At 45.8% G+C, this 20945-nt stretch overlaps 4 protein-coding genes across 4 annotated transcripts; 1 reads left to right on the plus strand and 3 right to left on the minus strand.

Annotated features, from left to right (window-relative positions):
- Positions 1 to 485: 485 nt before the first annotated feature.
- On the minus strand, positions 486 to 1428 carry CCR75_001153 (uncharacterized protein; the record flags this gene model as incomplete). Its single annotated transcript, XM_067959258.1, has 1 exon — positions 486 to 1428. The coding sequence occupies one exon, from the start codon at positions 1426 to 1428 to the stop codon at positions 616 to 618; it is 813 nt and encodes a 270-aa protein (XP_067820068.1). The 3' UTR covers positions 486 to 615.
- A 134-nt stretch (positions 1429 to 1562) lies between these two features.
- Positions 1563 to 4806, plus strand: CCR75_001151 (uncharacterized protein; the record flags this gene model as incomplete). Its single annotated transcript, XM_067959256.1, has 4 exons — positions 1563 to 2255; positions 2324 to 2549; positions 2615 to 2694; positions 2762 to 4806. The coding sequence occupies 4 exons, from the start codon at positions 1563 to 1565 to the stop codon at positions 3104 to 3106; spliced, it is 1344 nt and encodes a 447-aa protein (XP_067820255.1). The 3' UTR covers positions 3107 to 4806.
- CCR75_001152 (uncharacterized protein) lies at positions 3413 to 4801 on the minus strand (the record flags this gene model as incomplete). The annotated part of the gene is made up of 1 exon (XM_067959257.1): positions 3413 to 4801. The coding sequence occupies one exon, from the start codon at positions 4799 to 4801 to the stop codon at positions 3413 to 3415; it is 1389 nt and encodes a 462-aa protein (XP_067820253.1).
- A 493-nt stretch (positions 4807 to 5299) lies between the features above and the next one.
- On the minus strand, positions 5300 to 8092 carry CCR75_001150 (uncharacterized protein; the record flags this gene model as incomplete). The annotated part of the gene is made up of 10 exons (XM_067959255.1): positions 5300 to 5430; positions 5784 to 6515; positions 6580 to 6770; positions 6834 to 6902; positions 6978 to 7037; positions 7105 to 7185; positions 7250 to 7324; positions 7392 to 7457; positions 7518 to 7619; positions 7686 to 8092. The coding sequence occupies 10 exons, from the start codon at positions 8090 to 8092 to the stop codon at positions 5300 to 5302; spliced, it is 1914 nt and encodes a 637-aa protein (XP_067820254.1).
- Positions 8093 to 20945: the final 12853 nt, after the last annotated feature.

The following is a 20945-nucleotide window of genomic DNA, read 5'->3' on the forward strand; positions in this document are numbered from 1 at the left end:
ACGTTTAATCGTAAATTTAATACGGTAAAGAAAAATATGTTGGATACCGAATATTGTTTAATATAAGTATTCTAATAAAAATGTAGTCGGCATACACATTAGATGGCTTTGGATTGCCAGAGGCATAGGTGCGGCACCCGCTTTTCTTACAAATGGGCAAAGGTTCACGAGGCTTAGAGACGCCGGATTGATAAGTGTCATAGTTGGGTACATTGGAAAAATAGCAATAATTACTGCTTCCGATTTACTCGATATATGGACGTGAATGCTATTCTATATAATAACTGGCTGTTGTAAGCATAGATATTACTTTTACTACCCCATAAGTATTCCCCACAAGTTTTTTCTTTAAAGTTGGAGCAGTTTATCATCCTTCTTGACATATTGTATACTTTGCGGCTACAATCCTTAAGTACCAAATGTACTTAATGGGGACTGTGTAACATAGGGCAACTCTAGCCCGTTACAACATCTGCTCTGAGCATGCAATTACTACGCGGTATATTATAATCATTAGTATTTATAGTCAATGAGTGTAGAACCTATACTAAGCGTATTCTCATTTATTACTCCAATGTTGCTTTACGATGGCAGCATTGTCTAAAAGATAATCATTTAAACACTAGCACTTGGTGGTTCTTCTTTATGGCTTTCATGCTGCCGAATGACGCAGCTTAATTTTTCAAGCCTCGCTGCAATTTCTCGCTGCACTGCCTGCGTTTTCCGCTGGATGAGCAATAAGGCTTCTGTTATCTCCATCGGATCGAGTTTCGGAGATGACAAATTTTGAGTTCTGCATCCAAAATTAAGCTTCTCCGTTATGGAATTCATGTGTGTCTGCGCACTTGAATTTAAAAATGGCTTCAAGAAGCTTTGTCGATTTCGGTACTGCAAAGATGGTTTCCTACCAATTTGCTCTCTCGTTCTTTCAATTGTCTCAATAAGCTCACGGATCTTGTCACGTTCGACTTGTTTTCGCATTTTTGCAGGTGTAAGCACCACCACTTGCTTTATTTCATCTTCATCATGTTTTATGCGGTGTGCTCTTGCATTGATCTCGCTGCGTCTATTTCGAACAATTTTTAAAAATTCCTTATACGAAAGCCTGTGCTCTTCGGGCTCGCCACCCCCTTTTAAGAACTGCACATAGCTCTGATGCAAAATTTGCTGCGTTTCAAATTTGTCGGAAATGCGGCCATAGTCTTTTGCATACTGGGCATAACGTTGCAGACACAATAATTGTAATTGCTTGCTAATTTTTTTGCGCTTAAATCTCGCCGAAGCAGCACCCAGTCTTGAACGTTGAGCAAGCTGGCGATCCCGTCTTAAATTCGATTCTACCATAATTGCACTGCTCGTAGCATGTCTAGCATCTTTTAGGTTCTCATAAGAATTTTCGCCTAGCGGTACCCTCCATTGGATGTCCATCTCCTTAACTTCCTCGCCCAGTATGTCAATCACAATAGAATCTCGTTATTATACGCAATAATTAATCCATCGATTTGGCATGTATAACTTTACCATAAATATTAGAAATTAATAAAATATATTTGCTACATCCAATGAAATTACAGGATGTCAGATACACCACACATTATTCTCGTCACGATCCAAGAGCTCAGGAGACTATGCAGCGTGTAATTGCGATGCAAGTACGGCGGCTACAGCGCCCTATGCGCATAAGCAATGCCACATCCTTTTCCACCAAGACGCCGGAATTTTTAGACATTATTTATGGTCAGGACACAGGGGTGCGGACCGTGCAGTTTAATCGTCCAGAGAAGCTTAACGCGCTGACGCTGCCCATGGCATTGCATTTAACACACCGGCTACACAAAATTGAGGCGAACAAGACTGTAAATGCCGTCGTTTTCTCTGGTAATGGGGGTAAAGCTTTCTGTGCAGGTGGCGACATTCGTGCCCTGGCCGACAATGGCAAAGATCCTGCTTTACGTCATGTCGCACTCGACTTTTTTCGCCACGAATATCGCCTTAATTACCTCTTAGCAACTACTGAAATGCCAATCATTTCATTTCTTAATGGCGTCACAATGGGTGGTGGTGTGGGGCTTTCCATGCACGGAAAATTTGTGGTTGCCACAGAGAAGACGGTATTTGCAATGCCTGAGACGGCAATTGGCTTCTTTCCAGATGTCGGAGCCTCCTATCTCTTACCACGCCTTGGACGACGCCTTGTGGAAGGCGAAAACTATGTGGCTGATGTACCAAAGTCCCAGGCGCTTAAGGGTCAAGGTGTAAGTGATACGATTGGTCAATGCCTATTAAGCTTTTAAGGATTTCTAATGAGCGGATACGGTTTTAGCTAGGTACATTTCTTGCACTAACTGGCGAGCGCCTTAAGAGCCACGAGGTCATTGGATTTGGACTAGCTACTCACTATTTGCCAACAAGTGAGTATGATACGCTAGTACACCATCTAACGGGGCTCGAGTTTGAAAAGAACGTGTCTCAAGAAGAACGTGACGAGATGATTCACGAAGCTTTGGCAGAGCTGGAGACAGATGAAGCTTTTCAAGAGATTGACCAAGGTGCGTAGAAGTTAATGATTAGAAAAAAAAATTGACTGACAACGTTGTGTTTTTTTTGGAGACAGAGTACCTCGAGACAGTGGAGAAAGTGTTTGGTGCACATAATGAAAACGATACAATGGAGGGTATCTATGAGCGCTTAGAGGTGCGTGATATGTGTATGAACATTAACTTTTCAGTAGCTCACTACGAGTGAATTTATGAATAAACAGAAGCAGAAGACGAAGTGGTCTCTTGAGACGCTTGCTACACTTAAGAAAATGTCGCCATTGAGTCTAAAGGTTACGCTCGAGCAGATGCGTCAGGGTGCAGTCAAGACTTGCGCCGAGTGTTTTCAGATGGAGTATCGCATGGCCACGCGAATGCTGGAAAATCTCGATTTCTTTGAAGGCGTGCGCTCAGTTGTCGTGGACAAAGATCGTAACCCAAAGTGGTCTCAGCGCGACATCACAAAGGTGACGTTGAAAGATGTCGAGGCATTCTTTAAGCCTTTAGAACCAGACCACGAGTTAATTCTCTATCCGTCTACGACGGCAACAATCGAGAAAGATGAATAAACTTGTACTGCTCAGAACTTTTCGCGAAGCGCGAAAACCTTCATACGAAGCTTTAGCAATACGAGTAATGGCATATATATCTTTGATTGTAGTTCCGATGTCTCTGTCGAGTTTAAACGCAAACTCACGAATCTTGTTCATGGCAGATAATGTCATTAGTCCATGTTAGAATAGTTACATTAATCCACCTATGGACGGTATGAAAAAAAGGCTTAAACCTTTAATGAATGACGCGTTTTGTATGATTGAAATGGTAATGTTTGTGCCTCTTTAAATTGGACTCCGTGGCATCCAGTGAGCATAACTTCAGTCGGTCTTGAGGCATTTATCGAGAGACGTAAAGTCCGAGTAAAAGGCCATAAACCAGTCTAGCGTCTTCACCAAATCTTCCGTACCGCACATTTCACGAATACTGTGCATGCTTAGCTGCGCTATCCCCACATCGACCGTTCGGATGCCGGTGCGAGTTGACAAGATAGGGCCAATGGTTGATCCACATCCCGTGTCCTGACGTACTACAAATTCCTGAATATCCACATTATGGCGACGAGCAAGCTCCTTCATCAAGAAAGAGGATATGCCACTGGTGGCGTAACGCTCATTGGCATTGTACTTGATTACAGGCCCACTATGCAACACAGGGCGGTGGTTTTTTTCATGCTTGTCGCTGTAATTTGGGTGCACACCGTGCGCCATGTCAGCCGAAACGATAAACGACTTCTTCGCCGCAACACTGCATAGTTTGCCCTGTGACACACGCTCCGCAACGGACTGTAGAAAATTCGATCCAGCTCCCATCCGCGACTCGGATCCCACCTCCTCGTTATCAAATAGCGCCGCAACACGAACATTTTCCTCGTCCTCAAGGTTGTCGAGTGATTTAATCAACGACTGCGTGGCAAGCCATGAGCAGCACAAATTATCCAATCTGGGCGAAAAGATGAATTCCTCTAGCACACCGCCAACATTAGCTCCTTGGGTGTCAAACAAGCACAGCTCAAAGTCGCAAATTTGGTCAATCTCGACATTCAGTTCCTTGGCAATTAATTGAAGCAGCACGGACGCATGTTTCGACTTGGGTTGGTCCTTGCCGTTTGTTGTCATTTCCAATTCAGCTCGAGCGGCAGTGGCAATGATAGGACGTAAATGCGTTTCCTTATTGAAAGAAAAGCTCTGGGATAGCTGTCGATCAAGATGAATCGCAAGCGTGGGAATACGCATTATGGGTCGGTTCACAAGCAGCAGTCTCGACTGAAAACTCGAGTCGCTTGTGCGTACAATGACACGCCCGGCAAGGCCTAAGTCACGATCAAACCACGTGTGAAAGAGACCACCGCCGTACGTCTCGACTCCGACTTGTAACCAGCCCTGCGACTCGATGTTGGAAATAGGCTTTACCTTGAGGCACGGACTGTCCGTATGGGCGCCGATAACATGAAATCCATTGCCGCACTGATACTTTCCACCCACAGCAAACGCCACCAAAGCCGACTGGTTGCGCGTCACATAATACTTGCCGTTGGGCCGCACAACATTCTCCCACGAGTCTTCCTCACAAAGGCGCTTAAAGCCGGCAGCCGTGAGCGACTGGATTGACTCATAAACAGCGTGGAACGGGCTTGGACTCTTGTTAATGAAGTTAAGAAATGCACCTACAGTCTGCGGCGTGCGCGGACACAACGTCAACTTGGTCATGTTGATGTCAATTGCGGAAACTAGAGTGTTGGTAAGGTAAATGGGAGAATGCGGAAAAGTGGTGACAAAGATCCTTTCGTGAATCGTAACTAACACGTTTATGACGCTGTCGCATTTTTCCTGGCGCAAAAAGGTCCACTAATGTTCAACTTGATGATTTTAGGCTGAAAATATGTCAATGCAAGCGATTTACGGTCCTGTGAAAAATGATCTTTCGTTTAGCTTTCCAAAAGTTTAGCATTAGTGAAACGCTTTGCATAGCAGAATTTTAAAATTTTGCAAACGGCACCATTATCATCAGGGAAATTAATTGTTTTCGCACATTCTAGCTCAAAAGGACCGAAAATATTGAATAAATTCCCATAGTATCATTAAATGCTCGGCAAGAGCGAATCCACAATTGCGATTCAGTACGGACTGCTCGATCAACAGAAGTCAAGCTTGGTCACGTTCGATAAAGACATATTTTTTTTACACATTTAAGCTTAACATCTCGGTTCAAGGTTTTGAACAAGCGGCGAGGCCGTAAGTGTCTGAAGCACACGTGCCGCCGATGGTCGCAAGCTCGGATCGTATTGAAGACATTCGTGCGTTAATCGGCGAATAATTTCGGGGCACGTGTTCGACACCTTTGGTCGCAGCTTTCCAACCGCCACTTGTTGCACAATCATTGCTTCTTCATAGCCCAACGTTTGGTACGGAATTTCGTGCGTATCCAATTCTGTAAGTAGCACACCTAGCGAGTAAATATCGGCCAGTTCGCTGTAATCTTCACCCAAAATGATCTCAGGAGCTACCCAACGAGCTGTGCCGACACCAGCTGTCATTGTTCGTGCAACAGTGCGCTCTCGACTTTCCCCAAAGTCCGAGAGTTTTGCTCCCTTTTGCGAATCAATAAGAATGTTGCGAGACTTGATATCGCGATGAATAAGTGCAGGCTGTAGACTATGAAGATAATAGACCGCTTCGCAAATCTGTATACAATACGTGGCTTTGCCATTTTCCCACGTTAGCACGGATGAAGCGTTACTACGCAGCACCGAGAGTAAATCTCCCGAGTCCATGTATTCCATAATAATTTGAATATCCGTAAGCTCTTCATCCCAGCACGCGCCAAGAAGCGACAGAATGCATCGATGCGATAGAGATGCTAGCAGATTCAGCTCTGACACAAAGCTCTGGACACTCGCTTTCTCGACCGATAGCAACTTTTTTATGGCAACCAAATCCCTACCATAGAGCGCTAGCCATACTTCTCCAAAAGAGCCTTTGGCAATTTTGCGTGTCAAGTTCAGCTCGCTGCTCGGAATCTGTTTCACATTTGCACTAATGATAGAGTTTCGAGATCGACCAACCATTCCACCGACTGGAAAAGTAGATTGTCCACTGCTTCGACGAGGTTGCGCATCGGACAATTTCTTGCCATGTTCTGCAAGTAACATGTTTGGCATGGACACGCGAGGGGTACGGCCACCACCTGTTGGGAGTCGTTGTGTAGACAAAGCGCGTCCTCGGCTACCTGCCCTATTGCGTGGAGGCGTGTTGTCTATCGTTGGAGGAGGAGAGGCCAATCCTACCATATCAGGTGTATTCGACCCGTTCAATGCGTGGTCTTTTAATCGTCGACGGTAGAAAAAGAATCCTGCTCCACCAAAGACCACCAACACCCCTAAAACGACAACAATTATTACTAACGTACTCGAAGAGGATGAATCTAGAATCACAAAGAATTGGTCAAGATAAAAAACCAAACAACAGACAGGCACAATTCAGCTTACTGGATGATTCATTTGACATTGATGCAACAAAGTCAGACACACAAACGACTGAGTCTAGCACATTAGTTGCGCTAGTACTGGAACAATCGCCAGAATTAATACTTAGCGTGCTTTCAGAAGACAGTTTGCGCAAGAAATTAAACTGTGTCGAGGTCACACTTAACGTTTCGATTGTATTGCCAGCGATTTTGCTAGAGAAAATCGTAACGAAACAATAAGAGTCAACCAGTTCATATGAATGCCAATTAACTTACAGCACGTTAAGATTTGTCATGTTAAAAATGACCAATGGAAAGTCACTGAGCTGATTGTGTGATAAGTCTCTACGAAGTTATAGTCAATGATTCGTGACATCAAGTACTGTGAAGAACCATTATTAAAATAAAGAGAATACGTACAATGTTATGATCGATGGGAGGTCTAACGTGAAGACAGAGATCATATTGTCCGACAGATTCCTATTATACCGTCATGACAGCTTTCGTGATAAAAGACAGGCAACACATACGATCAAATTGGACTTACAAGAAGTCTAACCTCTGCAGTGCCTCCGCAACGGATTTGTCATCACCGGTAATGCTCGCGAGCCTATTCTTACTAAGATTACTACCATCATACAAGAAATATCATGAGACGAAATAAAACCATTGCGCGTATTGACAACACTCACAGCGTTTTGAGATTCCTTTGAGCAAAATTGCCAAATTGAGACGGCAAGAAAGCCAAGTTGCAGTTTTCCATCGAGCTGCCCATATCAGAAACAGTTATGTCACCAACTCAATGTAGTCACAGGGATAAGCTAACGGTCATACAGCAGTGAAATTGTGTTCGGAAGAAAATTATCGGGTAGCGGATTGAGATCCAAATTGGCCAAGATCCTGCAAACATAAGCGATGGTGAATGCGCTATTTCAATACAATAATTGCGTTTCGGCGTACAATTCTTCAAGTGTTATAGCCGTGGAAAACGTGTCTTCATCGAAAGCCACGGTCTTCAGTGACCCTTTTTGCACTTCCGTTTCGTCAAACCCTGTAATTTGACTACAATTCATTTAAACGATAAGTGTCAGCCCTTTCAACCCATGCTGGCTACACAGAAACACTTACATGTTTCGTGTCGTTTCAGCGAATACGACACCGCTGACAGTATCGATTTCGGCACTTGGGAAGGCACTGGCTGAGACACCGCTGGTATTTGTCCACATATCGGACGACGAAGGGATTTTTACGAATACGGTGAACTTTCTTGCTACCGTATTGTAGGCACTAAGACACTGATACGTGCACGAGGAGCTCTGTTCGATGCAATCATTGCGCGAGGCTTCATTACAGCTGGATGATGAGCTATACTGTACACACGGGTCGCCCGCCGTACACACGTCACCACAGTTGGTAAGAACGGCATAAGCCGAGGGATTGCTACACCAAGATACGGACGAAGACGACGAAGATGAGGAAGAAGCTGCTGCAGCACTGCCCACCGAGAGTCCAATCGACGGAAGCAATAGCCGCATTTTTCTGTTGAACGAACTTGTGAACAATTAATCAACAGATGTGGCTTGAAGGTAGAGAAAGCCAGGACGGGGGTGGATGTTTCCTCCAATTATACACTTTTTTCTATGCGACATTTTCGGATGAATTTCCACGACTACTGTCACTATTTTTATCTGAAAGATTCGAACAATTTCTTAGAACCAAGTCATTAGGTTTACTAACTGTATTAAATCCTGGATGTATTGTCGACGTAATACCCTTATATCAATATCAGTCGAGGGCTGATTTTTTTTTGATTTGACGAGTAAAAACAAGTTTAATATTATTAGACGCTTTCTCCGTGTCACTTGTAGGAAATTGTAACGGGGTGTATCGATACATGAAATTAACACTTTAACGTTGTTATTTAATATATCATCTAATAGGTAGATAATATTTGGGGAATATTACTTTACACAGTATTATTCGGATAGCTTATCCATTGGTAGATATAGGCCATTATATCTACTTGCTCCGCGGTAACCAGCCAGCACTGGACGCGCGCAAAGAGAGAGACAGATAAGACTTTATTACATGTTTTGTATTAGTATATAATTTAATTAGTACTAAATAGATAGAAGCAGAAGAACTTAATTATATTAAATACAGTTTACTTTTAACCCTCTTTAAAGCAAGTGTTTTAGAGAGAGTCTTCCTCTGCACGTACTAGTGTACGTGAAGTGACGTGAGAAACCACTCGCACTGAAGCAGGGCGAAGTGGACTTTTACGAAAGCAGTACAAGTCGGCAGTGCCCCGTTACACCTGGTAGCACTTTGTAGTCTGTCCAAGGACCACAGTTCTATCACATAGAAAGGAGTGCGGTCGAACGAATGAGTTCGACCGTAGGGAATGATGCCATCTTCGCCATGCTGTCCGGTTTGGACAAAGATGCTCTCCATGCAGCCATCGCCAAGTTCATACAACATGAACTTGTCCAGGCGAAGGAGAAAGTAGCCTTTCTTAATCAGCAAGGCTCTCAACAGGCAGAACTGTTGAGGTGCAACAGGTGCAGACCCCTGTACCTAGGATGACGCACACGCGTCGTCCGGAAACCTTAAAATAGACATCTGTAAGTATAGGGGAGTCGAAGAGGGCCCCTTTTGTAGGTGGTTCGTCGAACTGGACGACACCATAAAGGCTCGTCACATCGTCGACGAGCAAATGCAAGTCGCATTTGCTCAACCAAATTTGGCAGGTCGTGTTAAAACTTGGGCACTAGGCCTCAAGTTGCGTGACCGATATGTATTTGCACGCTAGAGGCTTTTAAAGCCCAGCTCTAACAGGCATTTGAACCGCCTAGGGCTGAGTTCAGAGCTCGATCAGAGCTTCTGAAACTTAAGCAATGCAAGCGTGATGTTCACGCCCAGCATATACGACTCTTAGCGAGTTGTATCACGAACAACCCAGTTCATGAACACACCTTGATTACGATGTATATGCAAGGTCTTACGGATGGTCCCGTAAAGACCCATCTGTTCCGCTTGGAACTGGATACGGTTGAGCAATATCCGTTGCGGAACAGGAGGACCTTATCTTGAGACAGGATCAAGATAGTTCGTCATCGTATCGTCCTCCGAGACGACACGAACTGGGAGGTCCAAAACCTATGGACCTTTCTTATGTCGAAAGCGAGAGACTTCGCTTCTCGAGCAATAAGCGATTGCAGAAATGCAATTGCTGTTAAAAGTCAGGTCTTTACGCTCATGGGTGTAGTGCTCCACGCCTAGTACCGAGAGGTACTGAACGTTATTATGGACTGAATGCCAAAAAGGGCAACGGTCGCGGGTCCGACGTAGTTGCGAAATCACAACAGCGAAGCGGACCGCAAAAAAACGTTCGGAGTCAGTAGGGACGCAACGCCCTACTGATTCAGCAACCTCAAGAGAATTTGCAAATCTCTTGACTAAAGTTGCTCCAGACACACAATCATTATGTGTCTCTGCGCCTGGTGACGAGGTCCCTCATCACTTTGAAATTAAAAATGACAAATGATTTGTCACTTAGAGCCCTAGTGGACTGTGGAGCGTCGAATAACTTTATTTGTCGCCAGTCACTAGAGGGTTGTAGGCTCAAATAAGTTGTGCGCGATGTCCCTCCACCGAAAATGAAGGTGCGTCTAGCGACAGGCGCATCGATAACAGTGATGAAACGGGTAGTGGGATTACACTAAACGTTTAAAGATTTACAGTATGAAGATGATTTATCGTACTAAAATTAGATGACAAATTTGATGTCATCCTAGGTTTATCTTGGCTCAGAAAGTATGAGCCAAGAATCAGCTGGCAGCATCGATCCGTAAACATGCGTGCCACTTGTTCATCAGATAGCCATCTAATGAATGTCTTGGAGCGTTCAGAAGCGTAACGAGTGAGTGCGATGGCATCACTTCTGGAACGGTCGTTAGTACGACTACACAAGATCAAAGTGTGATGACTAATCACAGCCAGCTGCCGGTGGCTGTTCGAATGCACACGCAGCGCCGGAGGTCCATCACTCGGATAAGTCGAGTGGATTGAGACATGAATGTACGCCTAGCGGGCGACATCCAAGGAAGATACCGGTTGCCCAAAAGGTACAACACGATAATCGTAGGTCGAGTGATAGTCAACCGTAGAGGATCCTACTGTGATTGCGCAATCACAGTCGGAAGACGTTGAGGGACTAAGTCCTCTTGTACTTGAGGAGAAAGTTCCTCAAATAGTCAATGCTAAAGTGACTAGACTTTAGCATCCCGAGGGATAAATTCGTCGGCAGCCTGTGGAAAAGGGGGCTCAAAAAGAAAACGAGACATTGAATGTCTTGGTCAATGACGGATCGAGAGTATTCTTGGTATTCTTGGTCTGTATGCGCCTCCGAAGAAAACTTCGGAGATGACTCAATTACCAGCCCTAGAACCTAAGCGGTTCTCGAGAGATCTGCGTGGTGGTAAAATCAAGCAGATATGCGTACTCGTCACATAGGACGAACGTCGATATTCGGTCAGCGGTAATATTGTACAGAACGAACAGGTCTCAGCAGCTTATCGATGGACTGAAGTGTCCTCGATGTGAAGACTCGGATTGAGAGATATACTACTCAATCCTAGGGGTCATTAGAGACAAATCCTTTATACAAGCATTTGATTGAAGTCAGGAATGTATTCCCTGAAGAATTTCCATGCGAGTTGTCTAAGGATAAAGGCATTCGACATGAGATCGAGCTCAAACCGGGCTCGAAGTACTGTGTCATGAAGCAGTGACCACTGCCTCGTGAACAAGTACTTGCGATCGATAAATTCTTTGTCGGTTGATTAAAGCGGGCCATGTAAGGGAGTCAACCTCCCCACATAGCTCTCCGACCGCCGTGGTGCCTAAGGTCTCATACCTCCAATCGATCCATGGCTCATGGCGTTCAAGCCAGGCTATACCAAGGATGAGATCATATCTTGAATTCAAATCAAGGACGAGACAGCGTTCCATAATGTCAAAGTCCAGAAACTTTAAATTTAAGTTCAAGGGAACTTTAGGAACGGTGACACGAGTCCGAGTCGCTAAGCGAACAGTGATTGTATCACTTCTATGCGCTTTGAACGCCTCAACGTATTGTTGACTTCCTTTAAAGGAAAGACGTCGAGCATAATTGCAAGATGCTCCTAAATCAATTAGGATTGACCATGGCGTAAGGGTGGCGGATAGTGCACGCATTCAAGAAACTGAATGCTGCAAGGGTACCGGCTCAAACGCCGATACTTAGAAAAGACTTAACCATAGATGGTATGTCTAAGAGTGCCATCTTTTCGTCTATGAATCTGATGAATGGATTTTGTCAGATCCTTATGCGTGAACGGGACAACCCGTACGCAGCAAGAGACTGATATTTAGGCGGAACGCGTCAATCGCGTCCTCGAAGAGATCCTTCGAGGTTACGTCCAATCGTATCCGAATTGGAGCGAGTTTTTACCGATGGTCGAATTCGCCATCAACAATTCGGTGCATCGTCTACAACGCATACCCACCCAATAAGAGGGATCATCTAGCTTAAGGAGGGGGGGGGTAGACTCGCACGAGCAAGACCATCTTTAACTCATGCTCATCACGCGTCGAAATTACCGACGACGCGAATGATGTCGATGTCGAGCCAATCGACATCGAAGGGAAGAAACTCAGCAATAATGATGACACTATTGTTCCCAAAATAATAGAAATACCAGCGAGAATTCTCTCGCTGAAGAAGAGAAAGATCCATGATAGTGCACACAAAGCGCACTGAAAAGACAAAACAAGTGATTCAGCAGAGGAATTTCTGCTGGCTCGAACACTAGTAGTCCGTTTCGTACAGGATTCCATTGCTACCGCAGTGGACCTGCAAAAATGGAACGTACACAAACATGGAAGAGCATTTTTTTCATTTAAAATTAATGTTCTAGTACTACTGTCTAAGGTAAAAGTACCTAAGCATGTAGTCACTAAGGTGGGTAGTAGTAAGCTGCTACCCAAGTTCATTGGGCCATTCCGTGTACTGCATCGCAAAGGCAATACACAATGCAATTGCCACGTAGGATGCGAACGCATCCTACGATTTACATTGGTCGGCTCCGCCCGTACCATCAGTACGCGGTTTCTTCCGAGGACGGATCTGACAACCCTCTTTAAGAATCCCTAAAAGATTCTTGTGGTCACGAATTAGATTCTCATATTGAGTCTGGAGTTTCTCATGCAGGTTTCGAAGATCCTCAAAACTTCGACGAGCTGACGACAGCTCATCACGAACAGCGTGATATTTCCGTTCGTACTCCAACATGGAGTACGCACTCTTCGAACGGTCTTCCAACCGCTCGATATGGTGAGCCTGCACCGTCTGCTCCAACGAGCGACGCTTGCCGCGCTCTTGGTCGAGTCCCTCCTCCAAATCATGGAGGAAGTGATCGATTTTGTCTATCTTCGACATTAGATCCGACACACGGTTCGGATCTCATTTTCCCTCCTCCACCACAACCATTGGGGGAATCCCACGGTGGTCAACGTTTCCTTGTGGAACGCATCCGTAATCACCGTGATGTGAAGGGGCAGCGAACGAGTTATCTTGTTCGCTGGCGCAGTTATCTACCTTCACATGACAGCTGGGAGCCTCCTTCCCAGCTGGATGCTGACGTTGAGGGCCTCGTCCGTCAGCATGACGAGACCCATCCGATGGTTCAGAAGGCCCATCGGAAAAGACGCGCCCCTGGCGCTTGTAGATCGTTGCAAAACGTCAATCGCACTGCGCAACTCGATAGAGATGTGAGCCCGTTCCCAGGGCGAAGAAAGGGAATAAACATCCCCTTTCAGTCGTTTCGTGCTGTCAAAACAACACGGACAGGGATCACCCACGTGAGGCATGGAAGTCCTGCCTCACGAGACAACCGATGCAGTTTAAATCTTGCACAGGTTGATGTTCGTTTTTAAGCTTTACGCGATTCGTGTTTAGTTTGCGAAGCCAGGCTCCGCGTCCAATGTCTTTAACCTTGCGAATGAACGCGTCCAGGCTTACATCCATGCGATTTTATTTCTTGGTTGTTGCCATTATACCATCGATGCTTAAGAAAAGCATCGAGATATAAATCTTCATCAGCGCGAAAGTTCTTTGCGCTGGGATCAAGGCCATGTAGCTTTGTCAGGATACTTAAGGGATATTAATTGTGAGGAGTATTCTCTCCAGACAAGCTACTGACTAGCCGTTCTGGCAAAGCCACAGCTTTTTCTCAGGGGCAAGACGAGCATTGTATTGTCTTCACTACCCTGATTAGTAACTACTGAAGCAGGGGTACCACAAAAACTTTCATTACGATAGCTTACGTGATCGTCATCACCACGCACAGGGACGAGTGCGGGTGACGGCACGGGAGACAGTGCTGGCAATGGGGAATCATCCTCATCGTCGAAACCAAACATGCTATATTGAACGCTATTAGAACGGCTATTCGATTGAGCCCCCTAATTCGAAGGCTCATAGTCAGCCGCCTGACGACGTTCAGGCGACTGTTCCGCTCTCCCTGAGTCGGCCATCCCGTCCGACTCGCATTCATAGTCGACCGCCAAAAAGGGGTTGCACTCACGTGATGACTCACCACATCCACCCGCAACATTTAGTGTTGCAGGAGAATATTATACTACGGAAGACGAAATGTCGGCCGCAAGAGACAATAATGCGTCGCCCGCGGCTGCATGTACCGCAGCCGATGGTTCCGCACTATTTGCTGACCGCATGGATACGTTAAACATGCGATAGAATTGAAAATGATGGTTCTGACCAATCAACATCGTTTTCACTTAAGTGGTCTAATAATGACCACTCTATTCAGCGACAGTCAGAGTGGTCGCCGTTTAGGGGGGGGGGGTAACGGGGTGTATCGTTACATGAAAGTAACACTTAAAGATTCTTAAATAATATATTATCTAAAAGGTAGACAATGTTTGGTGAATATTACATTCGGAAAGCTTACTCATTGTTAGGTATAGGCCATTGTATCTTCGTCCTGACTATAGCTCTCCTTTATTTTGGAGGCCGACGAGCTCGTCACGTGGTAGACCTATATGTCTCCACTAAGACTCGGGCTGCGCACAAACGAAGCTGGAGTCCAAGCATGGTGTAATCCGTTTATGTAAAACGTGGTCTGACCTTTACTGGCGTGGACACTGTGATAAATAGCAAATTTCAAGGAGGGCAATTATTCGGTCCATTCTTTGCAGTCGCTCACTCAGGACTCCGATCGGAGAAGCCTGCTTCAAATTAGCGCAGCTTAGGCTGCGGTCTAGGAATAAGTCGCGCATTGGACTGCGTCACCCAAGAAGTGCAACGGCAAACCACTATAGAACATCGTACACCGTGCCATATTGAGTTCTGTCCTGTGCATGCGTTCTGCCATTCCATTTTATGCATGAGTACCAGCTTCGCTCACTTGCCTCGTCACTCCAATCGCCTTGCAAAACATATCCACGTTCCGGTATTCCCCACCACCGTCCTTTTTTAAAATATGTACCTCGCAATCAGAAGCGCTCAGAAAAGGCCAGGAAATGCTTGAACATTTTAGCAGCCAGATCCTTCTTTCATGCAACAAAGACTCTGCAAAAGTTAGACGCGCGGTCAACAAAGTTAATCATGTACCGGTTGCCGCATCGGTCTGATGATGTCGCAGGACCCTTCCAGTCACTGAAATAACTCCACCAATCCGATCAATCGAGGAGTATGTCCGGATATCTTTTTTCGGCTGAACATTCTTCGATTGTTCACCTTGAGCACATGTTAGGCAGCCTGGTCGATTCCTGCTAGTCAGCTCACGACAAGAGCCTTCACAGTCCGCCATATTTTTAATCGAGTCAAACATGAGGTGACGGAGGCGTTTGTGCAGCTCCGTAAGAGTACACTTCATGGGTACAGCGGTTTTACCATCATTATCTGCAGCAAGTAGCGATGCATGCACCACTTCACTTCTTTGCGATACAGCCTTTCCACTCTGCGTAATACTCGATCAACGCTTTGTTTTATTTACAACCTCAAAAATTCATGCTTTATCGCTACTACGCCTCAAATGACGGCGCCTGGCTTCGTATCTCAGTGCAATCCTTTTTTCTTCGAGTTTGCAGTACGAAAAAGCAGGTGTTGCGTGGCGTCCTTTGCGTTATAGACGTTGCTCAATGTAAATATGGGAGTACCCCATCCACGGATGTTTGCAACTTGACTTGGCCCACCTTTGTAACCTTGATAGCTTGTCCATCAACGACATTACATTCATCGAAGCAGTCGACAAGCATGCTGACGTCCATCACCAGATGCCTGCTAGCGCCACTATCGAGAGTCCAAGTCTGCTCCAATCCAACGAAAGAGGCACCAATACTTGGGGCACATGAAGTTTTTTTTATCACCAGCTTTGTTTACGAACTCTCTCTTGGTACGCCTTAGCTGATCACTACTTCTCAAAATTCTAAAAATGCCCCTCGTTCCAAAAAGGGGCATATAATAAGATTTCTCTTGATCTTAAGACTTCGACTTCGCCCACTTTGAATTGAGAGAAATTTATTACATGCTGCAATTTGAAAAAGTATTCTTAATCTACCCCTATTTTTCAAGAAACCGAAATGCCCCTCTATCTCACTTCTTCTGGGAACACGTCGCAATGTTTTCATAGAACCTCAACGAACAGACTGTCTCTCAAAGCATCCCAGCCTTGAGCAGCAAACAATTTCCTTTTGTCCGTTTCTAGGACGCTTTCGTCCATTGTCGACGACGAGCAACAGTCCACCAAGTTCTTTTCTGGAGCTGGTGTGACTATTTCCAGATCATTCCTTCCTTTAATTCCGCAAGGAACAGATCCTTCGACATCGGGAGATTTACTATCTCCTTGGCAGATTTATAGACGTGCTGGAGCTCCTTAACTGATGATGCCTCCGCGATTTCGTCTTTGACGGCCTCGAAATCCTCGTTCGAAGGCCGGTCCTCCTTAATAGGATCTGATCCAAAAGTCACTCGTTAAGACATGCCTATGATCGTCCTAATCTGTCTAATACTCGTTCTTCAAGTCACCACAACCTTTCACCGAAGCCGTTGCCGTTGTGCTCTCCTGGCTAGCGCACCCCTTCCAATCGCACCAGGCTCTAGGCACTGTGCCGGTTCATGCGACGCTTGACTTCCTGTCAGCTCGCCGTCTACTGCCAAAGGCTCTCGGCTCAATGCAGGACTATGGGACACATGACTACTTGTCATTGCCCTTTTCGCTACCTCAGTCCCCACGAGCTGGGTAGAAATTGGTGACGTTTGACATCCCATCAACGCACCCTCAACTGTGTTCCAACACGAAATCAGTTTCATACATCTCTCGCAGGAACACGTCCTTTTTGGTGTCTCGCGTAGAGTTCGCAACTGTGCGTGTACGCCAGTCTATTCATGGTTGGTATTTTGCCAACCATGGCATGCCTAGGATGAGGTCATATGGACTCTCCATACCTAGCACTGTGAACTTCTCTTTACAAGAGATCTCACTAAAGCTAAAGGCGAGTTCTACCTGAACCTCCTCAGAAATATCGAGTGCACCGTTCGCTAAACGAACGGTCGCCTCTTCTCGCTTGCCATCCTGGCAAAGCGACTCAAACATCGCCGGTTCTCTTTCTTAGAGCTGCAAGTTTTAAATCCTTTTGTGATGCACCCGACTCCACTTGGAGGGTCATTACCTGGTCATAGCCTCTTACTTGAGCGCTATTGACCAGCAGGGTTGAGGTCCGAAATTTCGATACCTCAGGGACTATGCTACCCATTTGTTCCACAACTTTGAGCTTAGGGGTAGCTTCAGAGGCGGCGTCAGTAGGGCATCCCGCTTCAACTACGCTCCTGCATTTCCCGACCCCACAGTGGTTGATGCAGAACTCATGCGTTTCGCACTCTGGTTCTTGATATCGCCCTTTGGGAAGGGAGTCCTCTTGCTGCTCTTTACCCCAGCAGGGACCCTGGCAGAGCAGCGAGCCATTGATGGCTCGCTAGCGGCGGTCGCCGAGGCACTGTTGTAGGATTGCTCCTCAACTAAGGCGATTTGAATTGCCTCTTCCATCGTCGACGGCACCTTTTTAAAAAGGGCCTGTCGCGATGGCTGTCGGCGTTTCGACTGAGGCAATAGACGCCGCCGGCGTGTTATTGCGGCGTGTACGCTTCGCGCGAGGCTAAGTGGCTGTCTTTGCGAACGACCCACCACCTTGCCCCTTTTTTAGGTGCATAGAAGGCTTTGAATTTATCAAACTAGATTTTCCAACATTGGATTTCCGTGTAAGAAAAATGTAGCAAGAGTGAATGCGAGAACTAAGTGGCGCGTAAAGCAGCTCGCTGTTCCCCTGTCCTCTTTGACGAATTTGCAAAATATAAATTCGTTCTTAAAGGGGGGTTTAACGGGCTAAAGTTACCCGTATTATACACAGTCCCAGTACAGTGCACTTTGTGTACTCAAGGAAATGGTCAATTACTTAAGTAAAGTAATCAGACCCACCACTTGGGTATGGTTCACATTCTGACCTACCCTTGTGTATGTGATGTCACTGAGGGCACTCGAATGACGGCTAGCGTCACCCGTTACGCGATGTATCTAGAAAGATTTGCTCGCGATACATATTATTGTTGTCTTCAGAGACATTTTAGAGCTGTTTAAATACGTATTTAAATTTAATGCGATTATATATAAATCAGTCTGAAAACTACTTCCTACTTGGTGCGCACGAGGAGCCGGATTGCCGCTCCCGTGACGACACTTAACCAGAGTACTTAATGCGTTGGGTGAGGTCGCTAACCCGCCCACCACAACTACCTCACTGCACGCAAGAGAAGCTGGTTAAACCGCTGTGCTAGGGTGTGTGCTTAAGTAGAGCGTGGCAGCATTAAGACATGCCCGCCTACATGCTCGGCTTCGATTTATGTCGACAGGGCTGATTAGCAGCCTTAAATAGCTGTCACTTAGAAAAGCTGTAAAGTGTGTCATCTTTTCGATATTACGATAGCTTCTAAGCCGTTTACTGAGCACGGTGCTAAATTCTCAACATTGTTTAATAAGTACAAAACGTGTTCGACGATAAGACGGTAGCTTCTGAGCTGTCTACTGAGCAATGTGCTACTCTCCGCTTTCCCAGACAATCCACATATCTTATAATATCGCTCTCTCTCCTGGCTAATTAAAGATGTAGTCCAATTGCTTGGCTTTCCAGCTTCGGCTTGAACAGGCGAAATGTATGTTTGTGCTTAGGTCTTTACACGGCCACCGACTTGTATAAGTGATTCCACCAGTACCGACTACTAAATGCCAAGTACGTATGATTTAACCTTAAAGACTGCTTATATGCGTCTCTTACAGTGGTGATCAAAGTGTTTTTTCAAGAAGAATTGTTGATAGAATACCTTCTGAAACCAGCAAGTAATTTATAAGACTCCCTCAAATTTAGTTAAGATTTTTCTGTGCAACAACAGACCAGAGCCATCGTCGCATCCGTTCATGAGCAGAGAAAAAAAGGTCGCTATTAGCCGTATCTTTGCCATACTCTTGAAGATTGATAAATAACCTCATACACTCATGCATATGTGTTTCGGAATAAAAAACAGGCCAATTCATTATGGTTTTTGTCGAATGCGCCTGACCTTTCTTTCATAAGAATTAGGATTCGAAAGACGCAACTCTTCTGCGTTAATGACATGTACGCCGCAAACAGCCAATTAGTTGTCAAATACTCAGACACTCGTCGAAATAGCTTAATGTGCTCAAATCATCGGTAAAGCTGTATTGGCCCTTACTGATATCAATGAAGTACATCTACACGCACGTCCTCAGAATGCATTAGAATTTATAATAAGGGGACGAATTTTGCTGATGCATTTGACAACAGCTGTAGCATCACTGTGCGCTCCTGAAAAACACGCCTCTCGGGGTGCTGGCGGCGTTATTTGTTGTTAAAAGGCCGCAACTTTTCGCGTGAAAGGGTGCGACTGGCCATGTGAAAGGGCGCGACTACTGAAGTCGAAGGCGTGCAACCCTCGGAACAGGTGGAGCAACTCATGTGTCTACATTAGTGTTCGATGGCAACGGACAATAACGGACAGACAAGCTCCAAATACATTTAGCTTATCATTTAACTTCTCATTTACCTTCGAGAACTAACAAGTGATGGGCATAAGCTCCCCGGAAGACCCTTCAACAGCTCGTCTAGGTGCTCTCAGCCCGCATTCGTTGATGAGACGACATGCGACAGCGCAGATATCACTCAAGCGAGAGAGCACGGGGCCTCCGAGCACGGTGTAGATCGTCTGGATAGACTTGAGGGACTCATTCGGAATCTGATGCGCGACTTGGCGCGGGAACGCGTGGAACAGCCGAGCAGACTCCTGCGAACCCAGACACTCGGATGGGAAGTGGCTCGTGTGTATACAGCCAATTCTGGGCTGCTGAAAGGAACCGGGGCCGACTCAAATCAATGAAGCTATGGGCATGCAAGTGCCGATTGAGATTCCGCGGAATCAGGCGCAGCGTCAGCGACAATTTTTCTTTGGGGTTCAGCCTACGGAGCAAGTCTTACCCTCCATAAGACTTCGGGGTCAAGATGCCGACCGTCAAGGATATAAAGCTGCCGTTCAGGCACTTTACCGGCAAACAAGAGTACAGAAGACTTGAGGCAGGGTTCAAGGAGAGGATTGTAGTTTTTGGACGAGCTTGGTGCGGCTCAACGCTTTAGTGGATGTGAATGGCCTGAGAAATGCAAGATGAGAACTCTCAATCGATACTAAGATGAATTTGCAAGGAAGCATTTCGATAAAGATGCAAGTAGTCTGGGCGTCAGAAGTGCCTACTTAATGAACAAGGTGCTCGAGGCATATGACAGAGAAATCACGTGTGGAGCAAGCCACGCAGTTCATGCGAGCTCGTAAGCCAAAAGATCGATCTTGATCGGTGCATCACCAGTATCTGGTCGCCACAGCAAGTTCAGGGTGCTGTCCGGATCGATTTGCGCTCCAGTATATGCAAAGGCTCTTCACCGGAGGTGAGACGAGCCATGCAAATGTGACTCGATTGCCGCCGCACGGCATATCTGAAACAAGAATGGGAGATCGCGGACTTTGCCAGTACGTTTGAGCAAGATGTTGGCGCTCACGTCGTTAGTGGGGGTCGTCAAATTTCTCATGGCCTGCGGCACTAAGTTGCGGCTCATGCTCTCGCGGTCTAAGAAGGTGCTGAAGGTGTGATGGATATTAAGAGTTTCTTTTCATAGAGGGGCATATAATGAAATTTATTTATATTCAAAGTGGGCGGAGTCGAAGTCTTAAAATTAAAATTAATCTCGTTACATGCCCCTCTTTTG

This window comes from Bremia lactucae, linkage group LG1, assembly GCF_004359215.1.
Source record: "Bremia lactucae strain SF5 linkage group LG1, whole genome shotgun sequence".
Classification (NCBI taxonomy): domain Eukaryota; phylum Oomycota; class Peronosporomycetes; order Peronosporales; family Peronosporaceae; genus Bremia; species Bremia lactucae.